At 37.4% G+C, this 21,985-nt stretch overlaps 3 protein-coding genes across 10 annotated transcripts in view; 2 read left to right on the top strand and 1 right to left on the bottom strand.

Annotated features, from left to right (window-relative positions):
* Positions 1-21,985, top strand: part of LOC111190415 (zinc finger protein OZF-like) — a 589,012-nt gene that overhangs the window by 93,736 nt on the left and 473,291 nt on the right. The gene's annotated exons all lie outside the window — the stretch shown is intronic.
* The window catches only part of LOC111190412 (zinc finger protein 345), a 406,705-nt gene that overhangs the window by 84,690 nt on the left and 300,030 nt on the right, over positions 1-21,985 (bottom strand). The window contains exons 1-2 of one of the 4 annotated variants that reach the window (XR_002649107.2): positions 17,852-18,248; positions 10,460-13,780 (exon numbers count right to left, since the gene is read on the bottom strand). The exons of 2 other annotated variants lie outside the window; for them this stretch is intronic. The gene's annotated coding sequence lies outside the window, so the exon portion shown is untranslated. Of the gene's footprint in view, positions 1-10,459; positions 13,781-17,851; positions 18,249-21,985 lie in introns of those variants that run through there. One more of the 4 variants, XM_022664171.2, reaches the window with a different exon arrangement.
* Positions 481-6,669, top strand: LOC125780506 (uncharacterized). Of its 5 annotated transcripts, none has more exons than XM_049482351.1 (6): positions 481-688; positions 2,249-2,329; positions 3,892-4,104; positions 4,193-5,269; positions 5,534-5,596; positions 5,722-6,669. In XM_049482351.1, exons 3-6 carry the CDS (start codon positions 3,894-3,896, stop codon positions 5,826-5,828), a joined length of 1,458 nt encoding a protein of 485 aa, XP_049338308.1. In that variant the 5' UTR covers positions 481-688; positions 2,249-2,329; positions 3,892-3,893; the 3' UTR covers positions 5,829-6,669. The 5 variants fall into 5 exon arrangements, with proteins under 5 accessions (XP_049338308.1, XP_049338307.1, XP_049338310.1 ...); XM_049482350.1 differs by having other exon boundaries at positions 483-688; positions 5,428-5,596; XM_049482353.1 differs by having other exon boundaries at positions 484-688; positions 5,699-6,669.

Genomic DNA, 21,985 nt, shown 5'->3' with positions numbered 1-21,985 from the left:
AATCTTTGTAATACTAAATGTACAGGAGATTTCATACCCTAAGTTCTTAAGTTTTTCGTAATTTAATTGCTAAACAACTGGTAATATATATATATATATATATATATATATATATATATATATATATATATATATATATATTACCAGTTGTTTATATATATTTTTTTTATTATTAAGAACCAGATATACAGTAACAGTAATAAACAATAATAATAATAATAATAATAATAATAATAATAATAATAATAATAATAATAATAATAATTTTATTTAGTAATTTAATTATTACTAAACATAATAATCAAATATAAATTAGTTTTATAATATGTCTAGAGATGTTTTAAGTGAAACTGTCAGGATAAAAATCGTAGTATTTTTATTATTTTTTTTTTAACAATAAATAAGCTCTGTATGGTCCAATCAAGGAGCAGTATGGTTTGTTATTAAGGCGGGAGCAGCCATTTTAGAGTGGGGGCTGAGTGCGCACGCTCAATCTGCCTGTAAGTAGTGTCTCGATATGTTGTTAGCAGTGGTAGAAGTAGTTAGCAGTGTTCGAAGTTAGAACTTAATAATTCAGTTCAAACTTTACATTCACTAGCTAGATAACTGTTTGTTTCAGGAAAATACAAGCTTGTGTTTGTGGTTGAAGGTGTGTTTTGCAGCTGACTGCCTGGGGTTAATTAGTTTGGTGAGTATCAAGCTAAATGCTTTTCACTAACTTACATTTTTGTGCTGTTGAGGATGCTAAATGTTAGCTGGCTAAAATCAGCAGATTAAAAAATGATAACCTGCAGTTTTTGTAGCAGATCTCTTGGGACTTTGAAGGGTTATGTGCTGCATTGTAAAGTTCATAGAAACGAACCCCACTGTTTTTTCAAATGTGCTGGTACTGACTGCAAAAGGACATTTTGCACTTATGCAGCTTTTAAGGCTCATTTCTATCGGGTTCACCATGAGCCTGCACCCTCTGGTACTTGTAGAGCTATTGTTACAGACTTTAAATGTGCAATTTCTTTGTGCGAGCACCAGTTTCACACAGTGAAAGAACTTGTGTCCCACTTAAAAGAACATATAGTGGAAGGGCGACCTGTGCAATGTCCAGTAACTGGTTGTAAAAAATCTTTCACTGTGAAATCATCCTTTACTGCTCACATGTCCAGGAAACATCAAAAATGTTCAAATGATAGCATAAGTGACCTGTACATGGAATCAGTATCTCAGTCCTCTGCGGACATTGCTCATAGAAGCATCCTCACATGCACAGATCCAGCAACAAATGAAAGCATTGAATTCCCTCAGAATTTCAAAGAAACCTATCTTAGGAATGCATGTTTGTTCTACCTTAAATTGCAAGGGCAGTTTCTTCTTCCAGCTTCAACAATACAGATTATTGTTGAAGAAATGCAAAATGTACATGAGTTGGGACAGGATTACACTTTGAATAAATTACATTCACTTTTAAAAAATGATATGTCCCTTTCAGATGATTCAATTGCCAAAATTTGTGATTGTGTAAAGGAGTCCGATTTGTTCTCTGCCTGTCATCAGGGGCCACTAAGAACAACATATTCAAGAGCTCAGACATTTAAAAAGATGTTTAAATATGTTGAGCCTAAAAAAGTGTTATTAGGAAATGATGAAAATATGACTCAAAGGTTTGCTTACTATGTACCTGTGTTACAAACCTTAAGCAGTTTATTAGAATCTGAATTATGGGCAAATTCATTGTCTCAGCAGTCTTGTGAAACAGACACAGATGTGTTTGTTGACATAAATGATGGACAAAACTTTAAGGCCAACAAGTACTTCATTGAAAATCCAGGATGCTTAAAGCTAATTTTGTACCAAGATGCTTTTGAAATTGTCAACCCCCTTGGCTCTGCTAAGAAAAAACACAAAGTTGTTGCAGTCTATCTGTCTTTGGCAAATTTACCTGCTCATGTGCGGTCCAATACTAATCACATGTTCCTTTTTCTTACTGTGTGGAGAGAATGACTTAAAACAATTTGGAGGTGCCAAGGTTTTCTCAGAGATGTTGGAGGATTTAAAGTGTTTGGAAGACAATGGAATTACTGTAGGTGATGAAACAGTCAAAGGGGCTCTTTATTGTATTGCTGGTGATAATCTGGGTTCACACAGCATTGGTGGATTTACTGAAAACTTTAGTTGTTCTCAGTACTTTTGCAGATACTGTGAAATCACACGAAGTGAGTTTCAGAGTGATGATCCAAATGTGTGTGGTCCACAGCGCACCCCAGAAAGTTATGATTCCGCTGTTGGTGATCTACAAACTGAAGGTGGAGCCAGTCAAGGCATCAAAGGCATAAAGGTAAGCTCTGTTTTCAATACTCTGAAATCGTTTCATGTTTGCCAGCCTGGTCTTCCACCTTGTTTAGGCCATGACCTCTTTGAAGGTGTGTTATCCTATGATGTAGCTCTGTACTTGAAGCATTTCATTAAAAAAAAGAAATGGTTTACATATTCATTGTTAAACCGGCGCATCAAGCAGTTCAAGTACAAAGGATCTGATGCTCTTACAAAGCCATGCTCTGTCAACCCTGGGGTCTCCAAGCTTTCAGGACAAGCTATACAGAACTGGAATTTCTTAAGGTTGCTGCCTTTATTAATTGGTGACAAAGTGCAAAATCCGGACGATGATGTGTGGAAGTTAATTCTCCAGCTTAAAGATGTTGTTGATATGATTTGTGCACAGAAGATTTCTTTGTCTCAGGTGGTCTACCTTGACATTGTAATCCAAGAATATTTGGAATCAAGACTATTTTTCTTCTCTGAGAGTCCACTAAGACCGAAACACCATTTTTTGCGTCACTATCCGGCACTGATTTTAAAATTTGGCCCCTTGATCAGGCTGTGGACAATGCGCTTTGAAAGTAAACACAGTTACTTCAAGAGGTGCACTAGACATTTGAAAAACTTTAAAAACATCTGCCTAACATTATCTGAAAGACATCAAATGTTTCAGGCATATCTTTTAGCTGGTCCAGGATGTAGTCAGCTTCTGAAAGTCAAGGACAGTTGTGCTTTCTACCCCAACCTGTACAGTGATGCAATTAAACATGCAGTTAGAGAATTTGGCTTTTCAGAACACAATACTAGTGTTTCCACAGAAGTGCAGTATAAAGGTACATCATATAAAAAAGGACACTTCCTTGTGTCAAAAAATGATGAGCACATGGAGCTTGGAGAACTTCTCATTGTGTTAATTCAGAATGATACAGCTGTGTATTTTGTAATGGATATACATAAAGCTGACTTTATTTCTGAATACCATCTGTATTCAATTACAAAACAGAGTGCAGGGCTGCAATGTCTTAACGTTAATGACTTGGTAGATTTCTATCCATTGCCCTCATACGTTGTTAACGGGCACAAAGTCATTCCATTGAAACACAGTGTGTTGTCAAAGTAAGCATGTTCTTAGCCACTATGGAGGATAAACCAAATTTGCACACATTTGTTATTGATATGTATGTGTTCACAATGGTTTTATTTGTACAGAAACAGTTTAAATCCTCATCCACATTATGCACTCAGTGAGCAATTTATTTGTAATACTGTATTGACATCCTATTACTGGGCCACACTGGGGTTCACTGAGCTCCTCAGAGCAACATTTTCTGAGCTCCTCAGAGCTGTCTGCATGTCTAGGTGCTTGTTTTTATACACTTGTAGACATAGACGTAGTTAGAACCTGGGTTTAGTGATTTGGATACGTGAGCAAATCATTTGGCTGTGTAGTGTAGGAGTACAGCTCTTTGTAATAAATTGTTTGATTATTGTATGCTCAAAGTAGAGGTTATTCTAATCTCTATGTACGGTAAAGTTTTACTCTACATTTTTTTCACTGTTGTTATTCTTATATGGTTTCAGATATGACTGACTTGGAGCAAACATTTTTACGAACTGCCATAACTGAGGTCTTGCCTGACCTTTCAGAGGTGACAAAAGATATTCTAGAAGAGACCTTACAATCCATTGGGGTGGAAACATTCGATGATTTTCAGTTTATTGAGGAAGCCGATTTGCTGTCAGCGTTAAGGCCAATTCAAGCTCGCAAAGCCCTGGCTGCTTGGAAGCTGAAATGTAAGTCAAGTATTGCAGTGCAGAATTGCATGATTGGCCACACTGGTCTCTGTTTAATATCAATTTTTTTTTTTTTTTTTTTTTGCAGGCCAGACTCCTGAATCAAGTAGCCCATCTGTTGGTGCCTCACCAGGACCTTCTGCATTCTTTCCATCACCCTCACCCAGAAGTTCATCCTCAGCCTCTTCCAGCAGCTGCCAAAGCCCTGATATAGATTGGGTGGATAGCTTTGTAATACCTTGGGAAAAGTTCCCAGAAGAACTGACGCAGTCTTTAGAGAGAGGAAAAAGACCAAGTCCACGAATGAGACGAGAAATGGTCCGAATTGTGGTGTGCGAGATGATGCGAAAGAGTTCTTGCATAAGTAAAAGGATCTCTACTGAAGTTGCCAAAAAGATGGTGGCAAAATATCCCAAATCTCTGCAAGACGTGATTGAGGGAGATGTGGTTGGGCCAGGGTACCACTCACTAGTCAAGCAATTGCAATACAGGGTAGACAATGTAAAGCGGTCCTCAATCCCAAAAATAAGAAAACGAAAGCATTGCACTGATGAGTCCGATACAGACGAAGTCCCTCCAGAAAAGAAAGCAGCAATCCAGGATACATATGGGTGCATTAACTGGGACGTAAAATTTCTGCCCCTTGGAGAGACCCCAGAGAGCCAACAAGAAAAGAATGAAAAACTGAAGAGGATGTCTCAGCAAACCAATGCAAATTCACAGGATGTCAAGCTTTTAATGAGAGCAACTTTCTACACACAGCGCAAACAAGTCAACCAGGGGAAAAATATTAAATTCCTTCTGGAAGAATGGCCATTTTGGTTTGACGAACTTGGCATGGCTGTCCACTTTAAGGAGCTCACTGGAATTGGCCTAAAAGAAACATTCACACGAAATGTGGATCTGAAGGGGAAACGGCTCCTGAACTACTTAAATACTGTGTGTGTGAACAGAAAAAAGAAGTTCCTCCAGGCTGTAACAAAGTGTAAAGTGATGAGGGGAGAGCTAAGTGGTTGCTCTGAAGATGTCAAAGAGATTGTGCTGCTTCTGCTGTCCTACTTCGATGAGAAGGAAGATTCGATGTTCTCTTATGTGGATGACACATGCCTGGCAGGAGAAGTACAGTTGGACCAAGTTCAGCTGACTCCCACCATCATTGTGTGTGGTAAGTTCACTTTTTTGGCCTTACTTTTATCTTATTATTGTATTCTGTTTAACATTAAGTATTTTAACACCCTTAAAATGGAAAACACTGGTAACAGACTTTAAAAAATGTAAAGTACTGTGTTAAGTTAATTTTTATGTTTGTATGTTTGTTTTTAGGGCGAACTTGCTATTCTGCGGGCAGGTTCATGCTGAGTGTGGATCGAAGCATTGTACAAGATAACATCGCTTCTTTCATTTCTGCCCTGTGCATGATGTTTGGGAGCTATTATTGCTTCAACATTGCTTATCCATCAGAGCTGGCATCAACCCTGGAGTTTCTGCAGAGGTGTGTCTCTTTTTTGATTAAAGGTTAATGGTTAAATGTTAAAAGTTGTTATTTTTTTGTTGTTACTGAAACTAGTATTCATTTAGTTATCTGATTTTTAAGGTGTTTCTTCTCAATCAACCCAGAGAAAGGCACTAAAGTGGAGAAGACCAGCACATCCCGTCTTCCTGTGAACCCTAGAGTGCTTACCTTGATTCAGGAACTTTCAGATCATGAATGGCGTGATGTTTGAATATGGACTAAATATGGATTTATGGTATGTGATGTGCCACACTCAACATTTAAAGTTTTGTTTTAGATCACGTGTGCAGTTCTTTAAGTTTATGGCTCCAGTCCAATCACATTTTTGAATGTAGCAATTTCTCTGCTTTTTGGCCTCCTGTTGACTAGGAGTGTTTTCACATTTGAAAGCCATGGTTTGTGTGTTATATTTTGTATATGTTTATTCCAGTTAGTTTTGATTTAACACTGCAGTTTTGTGAGCACACTAAAGAATGTGATCTTTAGGTCATCTTGACTTACATAGGCATCATAAACTCCCATATCCCATAAGAGACATGCCTGATAGCAGCTTGTTTTCAGTACAGGAAGTTAGTTTAGTCAGTTAGTTTTAGTTGTAATGTTAGTTGTAATGTGTTCCTGATTTCACATTGCATGTGCATCCGGCAGAAGAATGAGCATAAAAATTACCCTCTTGTTTATTTTATTACTGCCTATAAAAAGGGTAAACCCAAAATTATAGTACATAAAGAAATCACCTGCGTAAGCCGCTGTACCCATACTGCTGCATAACCTGTGCATGCCAAAGGGATTTTAAAGATCCTTACAACAAATGTTATTGTTCTTCTTTAGATACATAGAATTGGATTTAAAAGCAGGTGTCAGTCAAAAAATAATTGCATCTTTATTTTTGAGTTGTAATATTTCCTCATTCACACGTCTATACTTCAGTGTAAATATCGATTGAAGACTTTGATTTGACTATTGTTACCGTCACATGAAAAACATGCAACATGTCTTAAACAGCAACTTTACAGTACAGAGATAAAATCTTATCTTTCAATGGAAGTCAATATGAAAAAAGATTTAAATTCAGGTAATTTTAGAGAATATCTATTGGTTCATTCTTTAATAAATTTAACACAGTTTAATTGACAGTTTGTGTGTTCATGTATTTACCTAAAAATTTAGAGATACTTGTTTTTCTTTGGACAGTGACGTGTTCTAATGATGTAATCCTTTATTGATTTAAAATGGTTTCTTGTGACAGTTTTAGAATAAGTCTTTGCTTAGTTTCATGCAGCACATTTTATTTCGTTGTCTTTCATGTTTTCTTTCTCCATCTTTTAACAAAGGTATCACTAACACATATGCTGACAAATTGAATATTAAGGAACTGCTTTGTGGTCAATAAAATTTTGGAACGGCAAGTTATTGGTGGATTTCTTTTATTTTACTTTATTCTTAGGGTATGTCTAGCCATGTCTGTAGTTTTTAAATGTTTAATCCGTTTACAGTGGGTGATATTTTTCACAGTCCTAGTAAAACAAACGGCTGTATAAAGCAGAATATACTTAGAATATTGTCTAAGTAATTTATATTTGAGACTAAGATATGGTGTGAGTCAAAGATGTTTGCAATAGGCTTAATATTAAAAGGATGTTAAAAACTTAAAGACTTTAATTTAATAAGATAAGAATTTAGCCATCAATAGACACAATTACATTATAATCCATGTAAGTAACATTAGCATAAAAATTACAGTGTTGAGATGAAACTTTTACAGTTAAATAAAGTTGTTTGTTTTGTATTTTTCAGTAAAATCTAAAGTGATTAACTGTAAAATATGCGATAAATGCTTGTAAATTATACTTAAAAAATGTTGTCTTTTGGCAGCATTGTCATGATAATTCAGCAAAAAAGGGTTGTTAAATGTACTGTTTTAAAATGTACTTTTTTTGTAAAACAACAGTTTTAAACTGTAAAATATACAGGTTGATCTGTAAAGGTATTTACATGTATGCTGTTTTTTCTACAGAATTATTCTGGCAACCACAGCTGCCAGATTTTTTTTGTAAAAACAACATTTTTTTTTTACAGTGTGCTCACATCAATGCAAAAAAATATATAATTTCACAACTGAACTTTTTAAACTTTTTTTATATTTCACTGCTTTAGATAATCATGTACTTACTATCCATAATAATATCCATAACACATTATTGTTATCATGTACATATTAGCTTCCTGGATGTAAATTTAACACCAATTTAATATTATATTTAGTTAATTTATTTCTTGCTTTATTTTATATTTTGCGCTTTTCTCTTTATGCAGCACACTTGGCAAGGAGCAAAGCAAGAATTTCAATGTAAGAGAATTGTTTCTTACTGTTCCATGACAAACTCTTTAAATGTTTGAATCGTGAATTACACAATTACTATGTATTATTTCTTGTAATACATTAAAACAAAGTATTTTTAAGTATTATTTTCATAAAGGAGGTGTGTAGTATTTAGTCTTTTGTCTTTTTTCAAATTGATAAGTATTACAAGGGTTGCATGAATATTGTAAGTTTACTGGAAAACTGAAAACTGTTTCAACAGGAATCCAGTTAAAAAAAAAAGAGCCAAGAGTCAACTCTTCATAGACAACTGAGTCCAAAACAGACTTGGAACTGATACCTCTAATTCTTCTATGTAGAGAAAAAGTGAAAGGAAAAAAAGAAAAGGGTGTTAAAGGACAATCTTCACCCTTCTTGAATTGTACATTTGCCATATTTACATTTTTAAATCACACCAGTAAGATTCTATTAAAGACTATTAAAGTGTGAGTAGCTACATTTGCTACATCTGTGCTTGTTTTTTCATTATGAGCACCTGCATAACCACATCCAGTCATTTCTGAGAGAGTGTAATAAGAGATAAGCAGTGTGGTTTGATATTACTTTGATCTGCTTGTGTTCAAAGTAAACAGAAGGTGTGTGAGTTTTTGTAAAGCTTCTCAGAGACTTTGTATCACTGTGATTCAACATCAAGAGCACAGTAGTAGAGAGCTGTATCTGCCAGTCCTACTGTAACAGTGAGATCAGTGGATGATTCGGATGCAGTCGACTCAAATCTACTGTCTGCAGTGTTATCATGACCACTCCGTAATCGAGCTCCTCTCCACAGTAAATACTGTAGAGCTCTGTTGGGATACTGTCTGTACCAGTAGAGCCAGACATCATTTCTTCTGGTTTCAAAAGAGCATTTCAGTGTAACAGATTCTCCCTCTGTTCTAGACTCAGACAGAACATCTGGTTTAATCCAATCAGCAGCAAAAACACCTGAAAAAAAACATTGAATTGAACAAAAAAAAAATTAAGTCTAACTGTTCCAAATATTATTCACATCTTCATAGTAAGTACCTGATATGGTAATGAGGATGATGAGGAGGATGTTCTTCATTGTGAATATGATCAGATGGAATCAGTAGTGTGTTTAAGCTCTCAGTGCTCTAATGCTGATCTGTGTGTTAGTGTGAATCTCTCTGAAGTGAGAGCAGTTATGAGAAACTACAACAGGAAACTCCTGCTCTGAGGAGCTGCTCCACTCTGCTCTCTGTCTTTGTAGAAGATTAGGGTGTTAATAAATGAACCACAAACACAGTCAGCTGTTCAACTGTATAATATTAGTACAAAGTAGTGGAAATAAGAGCATTAATTAATTCTAATTATATATTTTTAGTCTAATTGGTTTATTAAAATCTGATTTTCCAGGTGGCATTGTTGGCTTGAAACCGGGGTTGCCCCTTTTGTTTATATTTTAAATCTGCAGATTTAAAATCTGCAAATAGACAGTGTACAATCATTTAAACCAGTAGAATATATATCCAATGTTGGCTTTTTTAGAGACATTAATTTATAATAAATTATATCGTAAGGGCTTTACTTGAAATGGGATTTATTTCTATTAAGAAATGTAAACAGAATGTAAATAATACCCAGGGGGAAAAATATATTATGCACTTGTAATGAATGATTTTTACTTACCCCTTGTTCTTATTTTCTTTTTTGTTTATTTTTTTATATTATCCTTTTTATTTTTTATTCTGTTTTATTTTATATTATTAACTAGATTAATGTCCAATGCTTCATTCACATGGACTGTTTATGCTTTGTCTCAGTGTTTAAATTGCCCGCTAAAAATTTTGAACTTCTGTTGTCGCAACTCTCTCTATTCTTTTTATGGTTGTTGTTTCTGCTTGTCTTTGTCATACCTTTATTGAGTTGTGACCGGTAAGGTGTGCTCCTGTAACAACAAAGGCAAGAAAAGAGGATGTGTGGTGAAGTAGTAGAGCACTGGCCTGGGAAGCCACAACCCAGCTCAAACCCAGCTCTGGGCAGATACACCAAAAGTGCATAATCACCTCCAATCAGTTACATTTCCCTAAATACCTGCCTACACTTATATGTATAAGTGTATGGGTTTTCCTCAATGCGCTTGGGTCCATTCCCTGACCGTCCCTTCATGGGAAGTTGTTATTTAACCTCTTGAATTAAACATGAAATCTACATTTACATTTTGCATTTTAGTTGTTTTTATTTCAAATCCAATGTGATGGCATGCAGAGCCCAAATCATAAAGATTGTGGCATGGTCGGTCCAAATATTGCTGGACCTGACTGAATATATCATAGCGACTCATCTTATCCTTTTGCATTTTTTTATTGTCCAAATGCTGTAACTGCACTTTTAGTTTAGTTTAGTGATCAGTTGCTTCATGGTCCTGGTGGAATGTAATTGTAATCCACTGTGTGCTTTTACAGCTCACATAAATCAGCAGATACACAAATCCTCCAACCACCACATTGAAGAGGGTACCCAGGTCATATATTTTAATGATTTATTGGAAGTTGGATAAAACTACAAGAAATACAACAAGCATATGAACTTCAACACATTAATTAACAACAAATTACTATGAAACATGCTATTAACACTAAGGCTTATGCAAATCAGCTGTTAAATATACAGGGATGGCATCAAGGTCAGTCAGTGGGTCCTGACGTGTGTTTTGTGAGAAGTGTCATGTAATAGCCCTGTTATTGGTGCTGTCAGAGTTCAAGTCATCGTCAAATAAATATTGGTTATGGTCAATTGGTAAGATCACCTAGACGTTTTAGAGTACCCATACTCAAGTCCTCTGCTCTTCTGCACTCTGAGTGCTCTGCTTGGAGCCTAGTATATCTGATACTGGACAATTTGGCAAATTGCAAATGTACAACATGGAAGACTGACGGATTAGTAGAGTAATTAGTAGTAGTGATTTGGACATAGAAATTTATAGGTAAGTAATTGTACAAGGTTTTGAGGAAGTGTCTCAAACCGGAGAGTGATGAGCAGCCAAAGCATCCCATCGTCAGTAGGATTGGATCATATAATATAATAAGAAGTACACAGTTTGCTCAAACGCATGTAAACACAGGAACACGAATATGCATCAAATACCAAATCAAAAGATTCTATGCTTCAGTTTAAACCATAAATCAATACAGCTTGCTGTGTAATGGTCATGAAATATTAGGCAATGTATTAATATCACACAATTGGTATAAAATGCATCAGAAAATATACAGTATGTTTTATTCACTTTCAGTAGGGAACTTAAAGTGGGTAAAATGAAGACAGTTCATGTAAAAAAAAGTGGTCCTCCCACTGGGAGAAAAAAAGAAAAAACAGTTAAAAACTCCATGCAGCCAGAGAAAGAGGAGATCTCCACTATTTCATCTTGAAACTTAATGAGATGTAAAAATCAGACAACTTCAGTCACTCTTAGTTAAAGTCACATGGGTGAAAATCCAGTGCAGAGAGAGAGAGAGAGAGAGAGAGAGAGAAGAGTGCAATCTCACAGTTTTCCCTCCCTGTGGCTTTATTATCTGCCATCAGGTGATAATATATAAAACATTAGACCACTCCTCAGCCAGAATTGCCAGGTTCACAGTTTTTAGTTGTTTGAAAATGCAGTTGTGGGTAAAAATTCAGGGGTGGTGGGGTGCGTTTTTTTTGGGCTAATTTAGAAATGAAAAGCACTTAATTTTAGAAAAACAAGTGCGTATTGACATGGATGTTGACAATGTAACCAGAAATCACTAGGCGATAAAAAGAGAGAAGAGAGTTCAGGAGGGGCAAACAAAGATGAAACAACGTTGAGACAACATTTAATATTAAATGGTTGATGCAAAGGCTAAAGTTTTAACATTAAATCAACATAATGTCCTCAACCTTCGGACTTATGCATTAGAATTTTACATTTCATCAGCATATAATTATATATATAAAAAAACAGTTGCATAGAGGAATGAAAAAGTGATTTTACTTTCATTTGCAGTAACTGCTTTTAAATTTGGCACCAATTGTTCACCATATCTGGAATTAGTAGTAGTGGATAACATACTTTATACTCAGCTTACATTCTGTTAACCATAGGATTTTCTACCTTTAGTGAGCTATGGTTTATTAAAAGGTTGAACGTTTAATAATCAAAATCAACACCAAATCCAACATTGGTTCAACCATAATAACAACGTTTATTCAACGTTGAAATGCCGGCTGGGAATGCTTATAATAATGCTGAAATCCCTTATAAACAAAATAATAAGTTGTACACTCATAGTTGTTTTGCCATTTGCTTCAGACATGTAACTGATATATATTTTGGGCTAGTTTAAGCTTCTGAAGGGCAGGTATTAGACTGACTTTGGGCTATATATTTTTGTTGGATCTGGCAACCCTGCTCTCAGCAGAGTTGTCAGAGTAAGTGAAATTAACTTACACACTCACTCACAGTCTCCAGTATGAAAAATCCCCTGGCAGGGAGTTTGAATGCACTGTCTTTTCACTTTGGCATGACTGGATGACCAGCTTTCTTCAACATCAATCTAGATTTATATCCCTCTACATTTAAATTTAAGATGGATTAAGCAATCTCAACGTGAGATATGATTATAACATTGCCATGATTTGAGTAAAAGTGGGAAAAAACAAACATTTATTTCCTTATTGTATTCACCATATCATATGATTTGAGCTCTACAGACAGACTACAGCTCCTCTACTTCAGGGTCTGGCTGAAAGGATATATTCCATATAGCAGCTGAAAGGTGGACCTAACACTTAGTGCACATGACTAATGTTGTGTTTCATGAATATGCTTTAGAAACAGTTTAAAACAACAGTTTCCTTCTATACACGTTACCAATCGATCAGTTTTTTGTTTGATCTTGAATGATTTCAGTGTTTCACTGCCCATTTATAAGACGGCTTTTTTTGCACTTGTGATTTTTAAGTGATCGTAAATACCCGAAGCTCGCTGCACAGACCGAACAGTGATATGGTTTCTCTCCAGTGTGAGTGCGCTGGTGTGCTCTAAGAGAACCCCGAATAGTAAAGTTTTTTCCACAGTCTAAACAGTGATATGGTTTCTCTCCAGTGTGAATGCGCTGGTGTGTTTTGAGATGACTCTGTTGATTAAAATTCATCCCACAGTCTGAGCAGTAATATGGTTTATGTCCAGTGTGAATGCGCTGGTGTTTTTTGAGATCACCCTGTTGTTTAAAGCTCTTCTCACAGTCAGAACACTGATATGGTTTTTCTCCAGTGTGAATGCGCTGGTGTTGTTGAAGATGACTCTGTTGATTAAAGTTCACCCCACAGTCAGGGCAGTGATAGGGTTTCTCTCCAGTGTGAATGCGCTGGTGTTGCCTAAGCATACTCTTTTGAATAAAATTCATCCCACAGTCTGAGCAGTGAAACGGTTTTTCTCCAGTGTGAATGCGCCGGTGTCTTGTAAGGATACCCGGTTGATTAAAATTCATCCCACAGTCTGAGCAGTGATATGGTCTCTCTCCAGTGTGAATGCGCTGATGTTTTTTGAGAGCAAATTTTTTATTAAAGCTCTTCCCACAGTGTGAGCAGTGGTAAGCTTTATTCTTGTCTGTACTTTCCTGCATTTGCGTGGGAGGTGTAGGAGAGGATTTTTGCTTAATACTGAAGATTTCTTTAGATGACATGTTCTCCCCTTCATTCAGCAGCTTAAAATCTTTGTGAAATCTTCTGATTGTATTTGTGCAGCTTAACTTCATTCAGGTTGGAATGTTGACACTGGGATCAGGAGAAGACTCGGAGCAGGACAGCATTCAGTTCTGGAAGAAACACAGAAAAAAGAAAACAATTTTTTTATTGAATTTCAGACAATTTTAGTCAGGGGTGAAAAATGAAAACAATTATACTGCGGAACTCATTATAGGAGGATAAATATTTGATTTAAACAGTAATTTTCCTTAAATATGCAAATTTGTAGGTTTGTAAGTAATAAATTCAAAGATTAACCGAAAGTCTTCCTGTGTAATCGAATCATTTAGCTGCTACAATCATGAGTTACATCAAAAAGATCAATGAGCCAAAAGCAATCTCACTGAGTAACCTTATGGCTTATAGAATAAAGCCATCAGAGACTCTTAAGCATCGTTAATCCCAAGGGGGTATCCAGAGGGTGAATAATGCTTCACCAGTGCAACCAACACAACTAACCTGAACACAGTCACACAAAACCTCCCAAATAACACCAACAACAGAGAAAGCTGAACATCTACTCACCCAGAGAGAGCAAGGCCATTTGTGCTCCCTCGGCAGCTGACGGAAAGCTGCATGAATGGGATTCGAACCAGCTATCTCCCAATCATAGTGGCAGTGCCTTAGTCTGCTGGACCACCCAGACTAAATTTAGACTAAACTTTGTTATATATAAACTTACTATAATATCTCAGGGTCATTTTGATGCTCTTAAAATGTAAATATTTTAATGTGCTGAGTTAATGAGAGTTAACAGAGCTTTTATGGTGGGAGAGTAGGCCTGTCACAATAAAAAAAAAAATATGTGGACAATATATCATCCCAGAAATGATTGCGATAAACAATATTATTGTCATTTTAAAAACATTTAAATTCCACTGACAATGATAACACTATAGCATAACAAAGCAATTATACTCTTTTAAATACAACAGCATTTTAAATAATTCTAATTTGGAAAATATATATTTTTTCTTTACTTCTTTACTGCGGTACAAACTGTTTGAAGTTATTGAAGAATTGGTCATGCATGACTGGCTAAAACACTGTTCACTGTTATATATGTGAATAAACATTTAAATGAACACAATAGACAATAGCACGATTATCAAATATTATTGAGGTCATGTCCATTTATTGAACAATAAGTCGATAACGTAATTATTGTGACAGGTGTTGTAAAAAGAAAATGAAAGATGGGTTTCCCCCCACCCCTCATCCGGGGTACAACTCCCCTACGTGTTCGTTTTGATGGAGAGAGTCGCAGACAGGTGGAGTGAAGCTGAAAGCAAATCAAGTATTTATTACAAAATACTGAATTCAGGAGAACCAATACATACAAGACAGTTAACAGCCGTCCCAGTAAAAGTTATGACCCCCCTCTGATCTGACTCCATGTTTATACCCCAAATGACGTGAAACCTGCTGATGAGGCGTTGCTAATGATAAGCTCATGTTAATATGCATAATTTCACGTGTTAGTACTCAAGTTTCACATGTCTGGCCGGACCACTAGTGTTTGGCCTTGACTGTGTCCAGCCAGACAGTTTGGCATTGTTTCAGGAGTTGGACAGTGCCGCCCTCCCCATGTGCGCGTGTCCTCCTCCCGCTTTGATAGGTGAAGGACTTTACACGCACAGAGAGAAAGGCCGCCCTGTTCATCCCGAAGTCTCCTTTGTATCAATTTAGTTCGTACAGAGTGCACCAGTCGATGATTGATGGCCATTAGTTAGGATCATGCAGTGACCAAAATGCCTTAAGCGTGAGCTAAACAAGTCACACAATAGATTTCATATGTTATATGCTAATATGTCAGTAACATGTGGTTAGTACGCCATACAATAGATCCTATGTGTTAGTTAAATGCCTTATGTATCATGTGGGTTAGTTTGTCATATAATAGAGTCTGTGTTAGTTACATGCCTGATAAAGCAATGTTTTACTATATGTGTTGACGTATCTGGTTGAAAGAATATATATTGTGAGTATTGGTTAATCTTCTATATAAATGTATATAAAATACAAGGTTTCACACAATGATTATGTGATTGTAGATGCTAAAGTTAAGTAATCATTATTGAAGGATATTTGTCAACACACCCAAGGTATAATAAACGGTTAACTCTTCACAGGCCTATGAGAGAGAGCTCCCGAGAGCCTCACAACAGACAAATTTGGAAGATATGAGGGACTTGTTGCTGCCAGAGTGAACGCAAAGCACACGACTCAATAGTGAACTTGTGGAGTAACAGTCTAACTTAAAAAAAACAACAAAAAAAACATGTGATCAGACCGGGAACATCCCTACTTTAAAGTGTTTCAGCTCTTTCTACAGCATCACAGCATAAATGTTTGATTCTGAACTCTGATGTTTAATTTTGCTAACTTTTCTCTTGTATTTTTAAAGATGTGCTGCTTTATCACTGGAAGCTAATAAGTAGGGTCTATTGTCAAGGTTATACATCAGTGTAATTTTCGCACTATTGGGTGCACTGGATTATAAGGCACATTTTAAGCTTCACTTGTTAGGAACAAGGAACTAATTCAGCAAGTCTGGCCTCTGGAAGGAGAGACCTGTAAGGCACAGCTAAATTAAGTACTGTAAAACTGTAATTCTTTAAAACAAAAAACATTTTCAGACGAGTCAGACAAGTCAAACCAGCGCTGGATGTTAATCTACACAGATCTCTTTCCTCAAAACTGTTTATTTGGGTAAAAAAGTGATTCCATCTATTTACAGTAAGCGTTTTCAGATTTCCAATAAAGCTGGAGCATTAGCATTAGCAGTTAACCACTGGTGCTACCTAACTGCCGCTCAACAGCACTACACTGAGCAACCCTGAGTGTTCTGGTAAACCAGGGCGATAGTAGCTAGCGGTTCGTCCCACGTAGCTTGTTTTAACACTGTAAATGCGCAGACTAAAGGTCGATAATTCTCACCTCTGAACGGACAAATGGCTAGCACGGTTAGCGGGTAATGCTAATGCTGCTCCAGCACGTCTTGCAGGGGTTAGCAGTAGGCTACAGGCTGATAATACTCACACCTGAACAGTGGCTTTACTGCTCCTTCCAAACTGACCGGTAAAATTCACAAATAAGGTGCACTAGATTATAAGGCGCACTTACGATTTTTGTAAAAATTAAAGTAATTTGAGAGCACCTTATAGTGTGAAAAATAAGATGATTTAGTTAATATTTGACAAGATATCTGCAGATCCTTACAAATTCTTTTTTATTATTATTATTTTTTTTTTTTTACTTTTTTGCTTGCTTTTAACATGGCAGTCCTAAAGGTCCACTCACAAAATTTCCACAGAAGAAATTATTTCAATGGAAATCAATGTACAAAGATTCTATTTACCACATCACTCTGCCATGATTTAAATAATGTCAAATAATGTGATTTTGCAGTTTGGGTTGTTTGGTAGAACAAAAATGTATGCAGAGCATCAGGTCTCCAGGGCTTTAAACTAAACTATCAGGCCCCTGAATGATTCTCACAGTTTACACCCCTCCCCACAAACACCCTCAACCCCCCACCATCCCTCAATCTACCAGACATTGACCACCGACCCTCACCCACACTAACCAGCTTCAGGAAGTACTCCATTCAACCCTAAAATGAACTGCTATGTTCCACAAATAACTGCACATTAATTCACACACTGTGAAACATCTGCATATATGAATGTTTCTACACTCACTACATCTACATGCTAAATATCCCATGATCTATTTTACACATAGTCTTATAATGGATCATAACGATATACTGTATGTAAACGAACAGACTCTGGCGTGGACAAACACGTGACTATAAAGGAGATATCTCTACAGTTAGCATGAAGGAGTTTATAAACAATAGCAGCACAATTTCACACTTTAACCCACCAGAAAAGATAATCATTTCCCCAATAAATCACCACTCAGAGTTTATAAGTAGCCCCTAATTTCCTGTCCATCTAAATAAATAAAGCAGAATGAAAGTGTTGTTCAGAGATAACTAGGAGAAGATGATCCTCCAGCTCCTGGATGAAGCTGCTTGTGTGTGATGTTAAATGCTGCTCCTTCTGAATGTGTTTCTGTGTGTCTAAGAGTAAATGTAGAGCAGTGTGAAGGTGAAGAGTGGAACATCTCCATACCTGCAGCAGGTGAGCTGATGGTGTTCCTCCAGCAGAGCAGTCTGAGTACAGAGGTGTGGAGCTGCTGATCAGAGCTGGATCTTCTGCTGCTCCACTTTACTGGAGACCGGGGGAAACTCTAACCACCCTTCCATATTCACCTACAGAGAATACAGTCTTCATTTTAAACCACAGCAAACATCTGTGCAAAGCGCTGAAATCTGATCCACTTGATCTGATCCAATACAATAAACAGCCCTGAATCCACCTTAACCTCCAACAGTCTGGGCTGTGTTTCTAACCTAAACACCCCCAGCTGCAGACCCCCGGAGCTCCGCTGAGGAGCCAATCACATCGCAACTCTAGTCCCGCTCAGGAGCCAATGGGTTACATCCGACAACTAGCTGTCAAAATAAAAGTCCTGCAGCGCTGTAAGCTATATTGGTGAGGTCTCCACCAGAGCTAACGCAGAGCGAGCAATTATGCCAGTATTTTGGGAGTCCTGCAGTTGCTATAAGGCATATTCCGCTGTTACCCCCTCTCCAAATCGATGCCATTTCTGTCCCCAGGAAATAACATGGATAATTACTAGGATTGGACAATGAAACTGAAACACCTGTCATTTTAGTGTGGGAGGTTTCATGGCTAAATTGGAGCAGCCTGGTGGCCAATCTTTATTAATTGCACATTGCACCAGTAAGAGCAGAGTGTGAAGGTTCAATTAGCAGGGTAAGAGCACAGCTTTGCTAAAAATGTTGCAATGCACACAACATTGTGGGTGACATACCAGAGTTAAAAGAGCACGTCTTGCTGGCGCATCTGTGACCAAGTCTTTGTGATGCATCAAGAGCCACGGTATCCAGGGTAATGTCAGCATACCACCAAGAAGGACCAACCACATCCAACAGGATTAACTGTGGTTACAAGAGGAAGCTGTCTGAAAGGGATGTTCAGGTGCTAACCTGGATTGTATCCAACAAACATAAAACCACGGCTGTGTGATGTTGCAGCCTGCTGTTCCTTGATCGGCTGGATGCAGCGCGGTGGCCGGATTCATTTGAATAAATTTGATCTCTGCTGAACTTCATTTGAATTCAAACACGCCATGAACACGCAGCGAGCCGAGAGATCGGTCACGCGACATGCGTTGAAGATAAGTGCCAGAGGACGCCCTAGTTACTTTTTAGGACATATTTAAGGAACTGCTTGCAAGTGTGACTTTTTCTTATAAATTCTTTTGTAATGTAAGTGACTAAAGGTGCATTAAACTATATAAAATTGGTCTAGGGTAATGGAGCATAATCCATAAGAAATTAGAGCTATTAGATGTTCGGTTTCTCCTTCTCTAAACTGATGATGATTGATGTCCCAAAGCAGACTGATGTTATAACCTGAATGGAGAAGAAGCTGAAGGTGAACCAGCAGATAAGAAACAGCGCCCCCTCCTGAAATATAAGTTGTTCTACATATTTCACAAAAACAGGTTTTAGTACAGTGTTTGGTCTGTTTCCTGTCACTGTGGACTCCACAGCGCAGTAGTAGAAAGCAGAGTCTGATACTGCAGTAGAGGAGATCTTCAGATCCACTTCATTATCAGCTTCATTAACTTCAGCATCCAGTCGCTCAAACTTAGGAGTTGCGTGTAGTATATTTTTGTTTCTGGACACCATGAGTCTGAGCAAAAACTCTGGTCTGGATCCAGGATACTGCCGATACCAGAACAAAGAGTCCCCAGACCTACTACCACTATACTTGCAGGAGAGAGTAACTGTTTGATCAGCATGAATCTGCATTTTGTCCTTTAGTGGTTTTATTGACTGTGCAGAACCGTTCCCTGTGGAAGAAATCAGTAAAACTTCATGAACTGTACTTTCATTAGCAGACAGTGTTACATGAAATTTGAACATAAAAACAGCAAAATTGAGAAATTGCAGATTTAAATGTAGAAGATTTACCAAGTATGATGACAAACACAGCCAGAGAGCACAGGAATATCATGGTGACTCCAGTGTTCAGATAATGAGGAGAGATCTGGGAGCTACTTTTCAAGCATGTAAAGACTCCTCCTACATTAGTTATAAGAACAGAGGAATGAAGATCAGAGAAGTGTAGTCCTAGTAATAAAGATTCCCTGAAGAAGTGTAGCCACGGTCTCAGCTTGTTTCTCTGTGTAGCTAGCTTGCTAATATATAGTGATAAGTTTAATACAGAGACATTGTCTGGTAACCTATGCTAGCATTATGCTGAAAACATATTATAAACTGGTGATGAGGATGGGATGGAGCCTCATGCTTAGAAAGGAGCGGCAGGAGCCGCTATCGACCGAGCAAAATATCTCAGAAAGAACTAGATCTGTGAACAATCTGCTTATGATTCTAAACCGATAAAACAATCACTTACGTCTAAACTATTTCAGCATCAATACTATAAACCTACAGACCCAAAGAATTAACATAAAAATGGAGGAACTCCATTGAAGTCTGATATTCAGAGTTTTAGTACAGTGTTTGGTGGGTTTCCTGTGACTGTGGGCCTCAGAGCACAGTAGTAGAGAGCAGAGTCTGATACTGCAGTAGAGGAGATCTTCAGATCCACACCGTTTTTCTCTTCATTTACTTTTGCTGAAACTCCATCAACTGGAGGATCAGCTTTAATCTCAGAGTTAGCTTCATTGACCAAGATCAGGAACTCAGGTCTGGATCTGGAATACTGACGGTACCACAGCAGATCATCAGTTGTAAGGGATCCATTGTATTTGCAGGACAGGGTAACAGAACCTCCCTGTAGGACATTAACAGTGGAAGAACTTGGTTCTATTCCCTCACCAGAAGTGGAACCTGCTGGAGAGATAGAGACATACTAAAATCTGTCCTATATTAACTTACTGTTCTCCACACTGAGATAATGAGAAATACATGTTCTGTTTCAGCTTTAACTGAATCTTACCTAAAATCAGAAAAGGAAGCCACCAGTGATGAAGACGAGTCATAACTGAACAGTAGTGCTGCAGCTCAGTGTTGCTCTAGTGTTTAAATGTTAATAATTCACTTCAGCTTCCCTCACTTCCCTTCTTACAGCAGCTCAGTGACACAAACCACACCATCTGTTACAGTTCTTCTACAGTTTTAGAGAAAATCTGCCCTCTACTGGACCATTACTGTAATTATGTATCTGTATATGAAGAGAAAATTCTACTTTATCACCATCACCCTGATTATCATCATCACCATTATTGTTATCTTAATGGATAATCCACTCCACACCAACCCCATTAAAGCTCACGCTGGATCCTGCACTTTACTGGTAACTGTAACTAAACACTTTAATGAGACTAATCACTCCAAACAGCTGATTATATAGAAAAAACATAAGCTGGAAAAAACATGCTTGTAGGCTAGCTCATTATCTAGCTCTTGACCAGCATATGGTCTTGGGTTGGAATTTGTAGCAGGGAATCAGACAGTACTGGCTGGTAGGATTTGCTCAATTGTGGCCTTAAATAAAGGTTTTTATTTCTGTATCTCCTACACTAAAAGTCTGTCCCATCAAGTTACTGGATCGTCTTTTTTCATGATTTTGACTGATGATAAAAGCAGACTGATGTTATAACCTGAATGGTGAGGAAGCTGAAGGTGAAGAAGCAGAAGAGAAACAGCGCCCCCTCCTGAAATATAAGTGTTTCTACATATTTCACAAGTAAAGTTTTAGTACAGTGTTTGGTGGGTTTCTGTCTCTGTGGGCTCCAGAGCGCAGTAGTAGAGAGCAGAGTCTGATACTGCAGTAGAGGAGATGATCAGATCCACTTTATTTTCAGCTTCATTCACTTCAGCATCCAGTCGCTCAAATTTAGGAGTTGCGTGTAGTATATTTTTGGTTCTGGACACCATGATTCTGAGTAAAAACTCTGGTCTGGATCCAGGATACTGCCGATACCAGAACAGAGAGTCCCCAGATCTACTACCACTATACTTGCAGGAGAGAGTAACTGTTTGATCAGCATGAACCTGCATTTTGTCCTTTAGTGGTTTTATTGACTGTGTAGAACCGTTCCCTGTGGAAGAAATCAGTAAAACTTTATAAACTGTACTTTCATTAGCAGATTAGCAGATTAGCAGTGTTATATCAAATTAAAACATAAAAACAGCAAAATTGAAA

The sequence above is a fragment of the Astyanax mexicanus genome, chromosome 8 (assembly GCF_023375975.1).
Source record: "Astyanax mexicanus isolate ESR-SI-001 chromosome 8, AstMex3_surface, whole genome shotgun sequence".
Classification (NCBI taxonomy): domain Eukaryota; kingdom Metazoa; phylum Chordata; class Actinopteri; order Characiformes; family Acestrorhamphidae; genus Astyanax; species Astyanax mexicanus.
The sequence above is the reverse complement of the archived record's forward strand: the minus strand, read 5'-3'. Positions and strand labels throughout refer to the sequence as shown.

Bases quoted from the DNA above. Each gene is read 5' to 3' on its own strand.
- LOC125780506 (XM_049482348.1), top strand. From the start codon at position 3,894: ATGACTGACTTGGAGCAAACATTTTTACGAACTGCCATAACTGAGGTC. The intron at 5,270-5,427 runs GTAAGTTCACTT...GTTTGTTTTTAG, and splicing joins TCCCACCATCATTGTGTGTG to GGCGAACTTGCTATTCTGCG. The intron at 5,597-5,698 runs GTGTGTCTCTTT...CTGATTTTTAAG, and splicing joins ACCCTGGAGTTTCTGCAGAG to GTGTTTCTTCTCAATCAACC.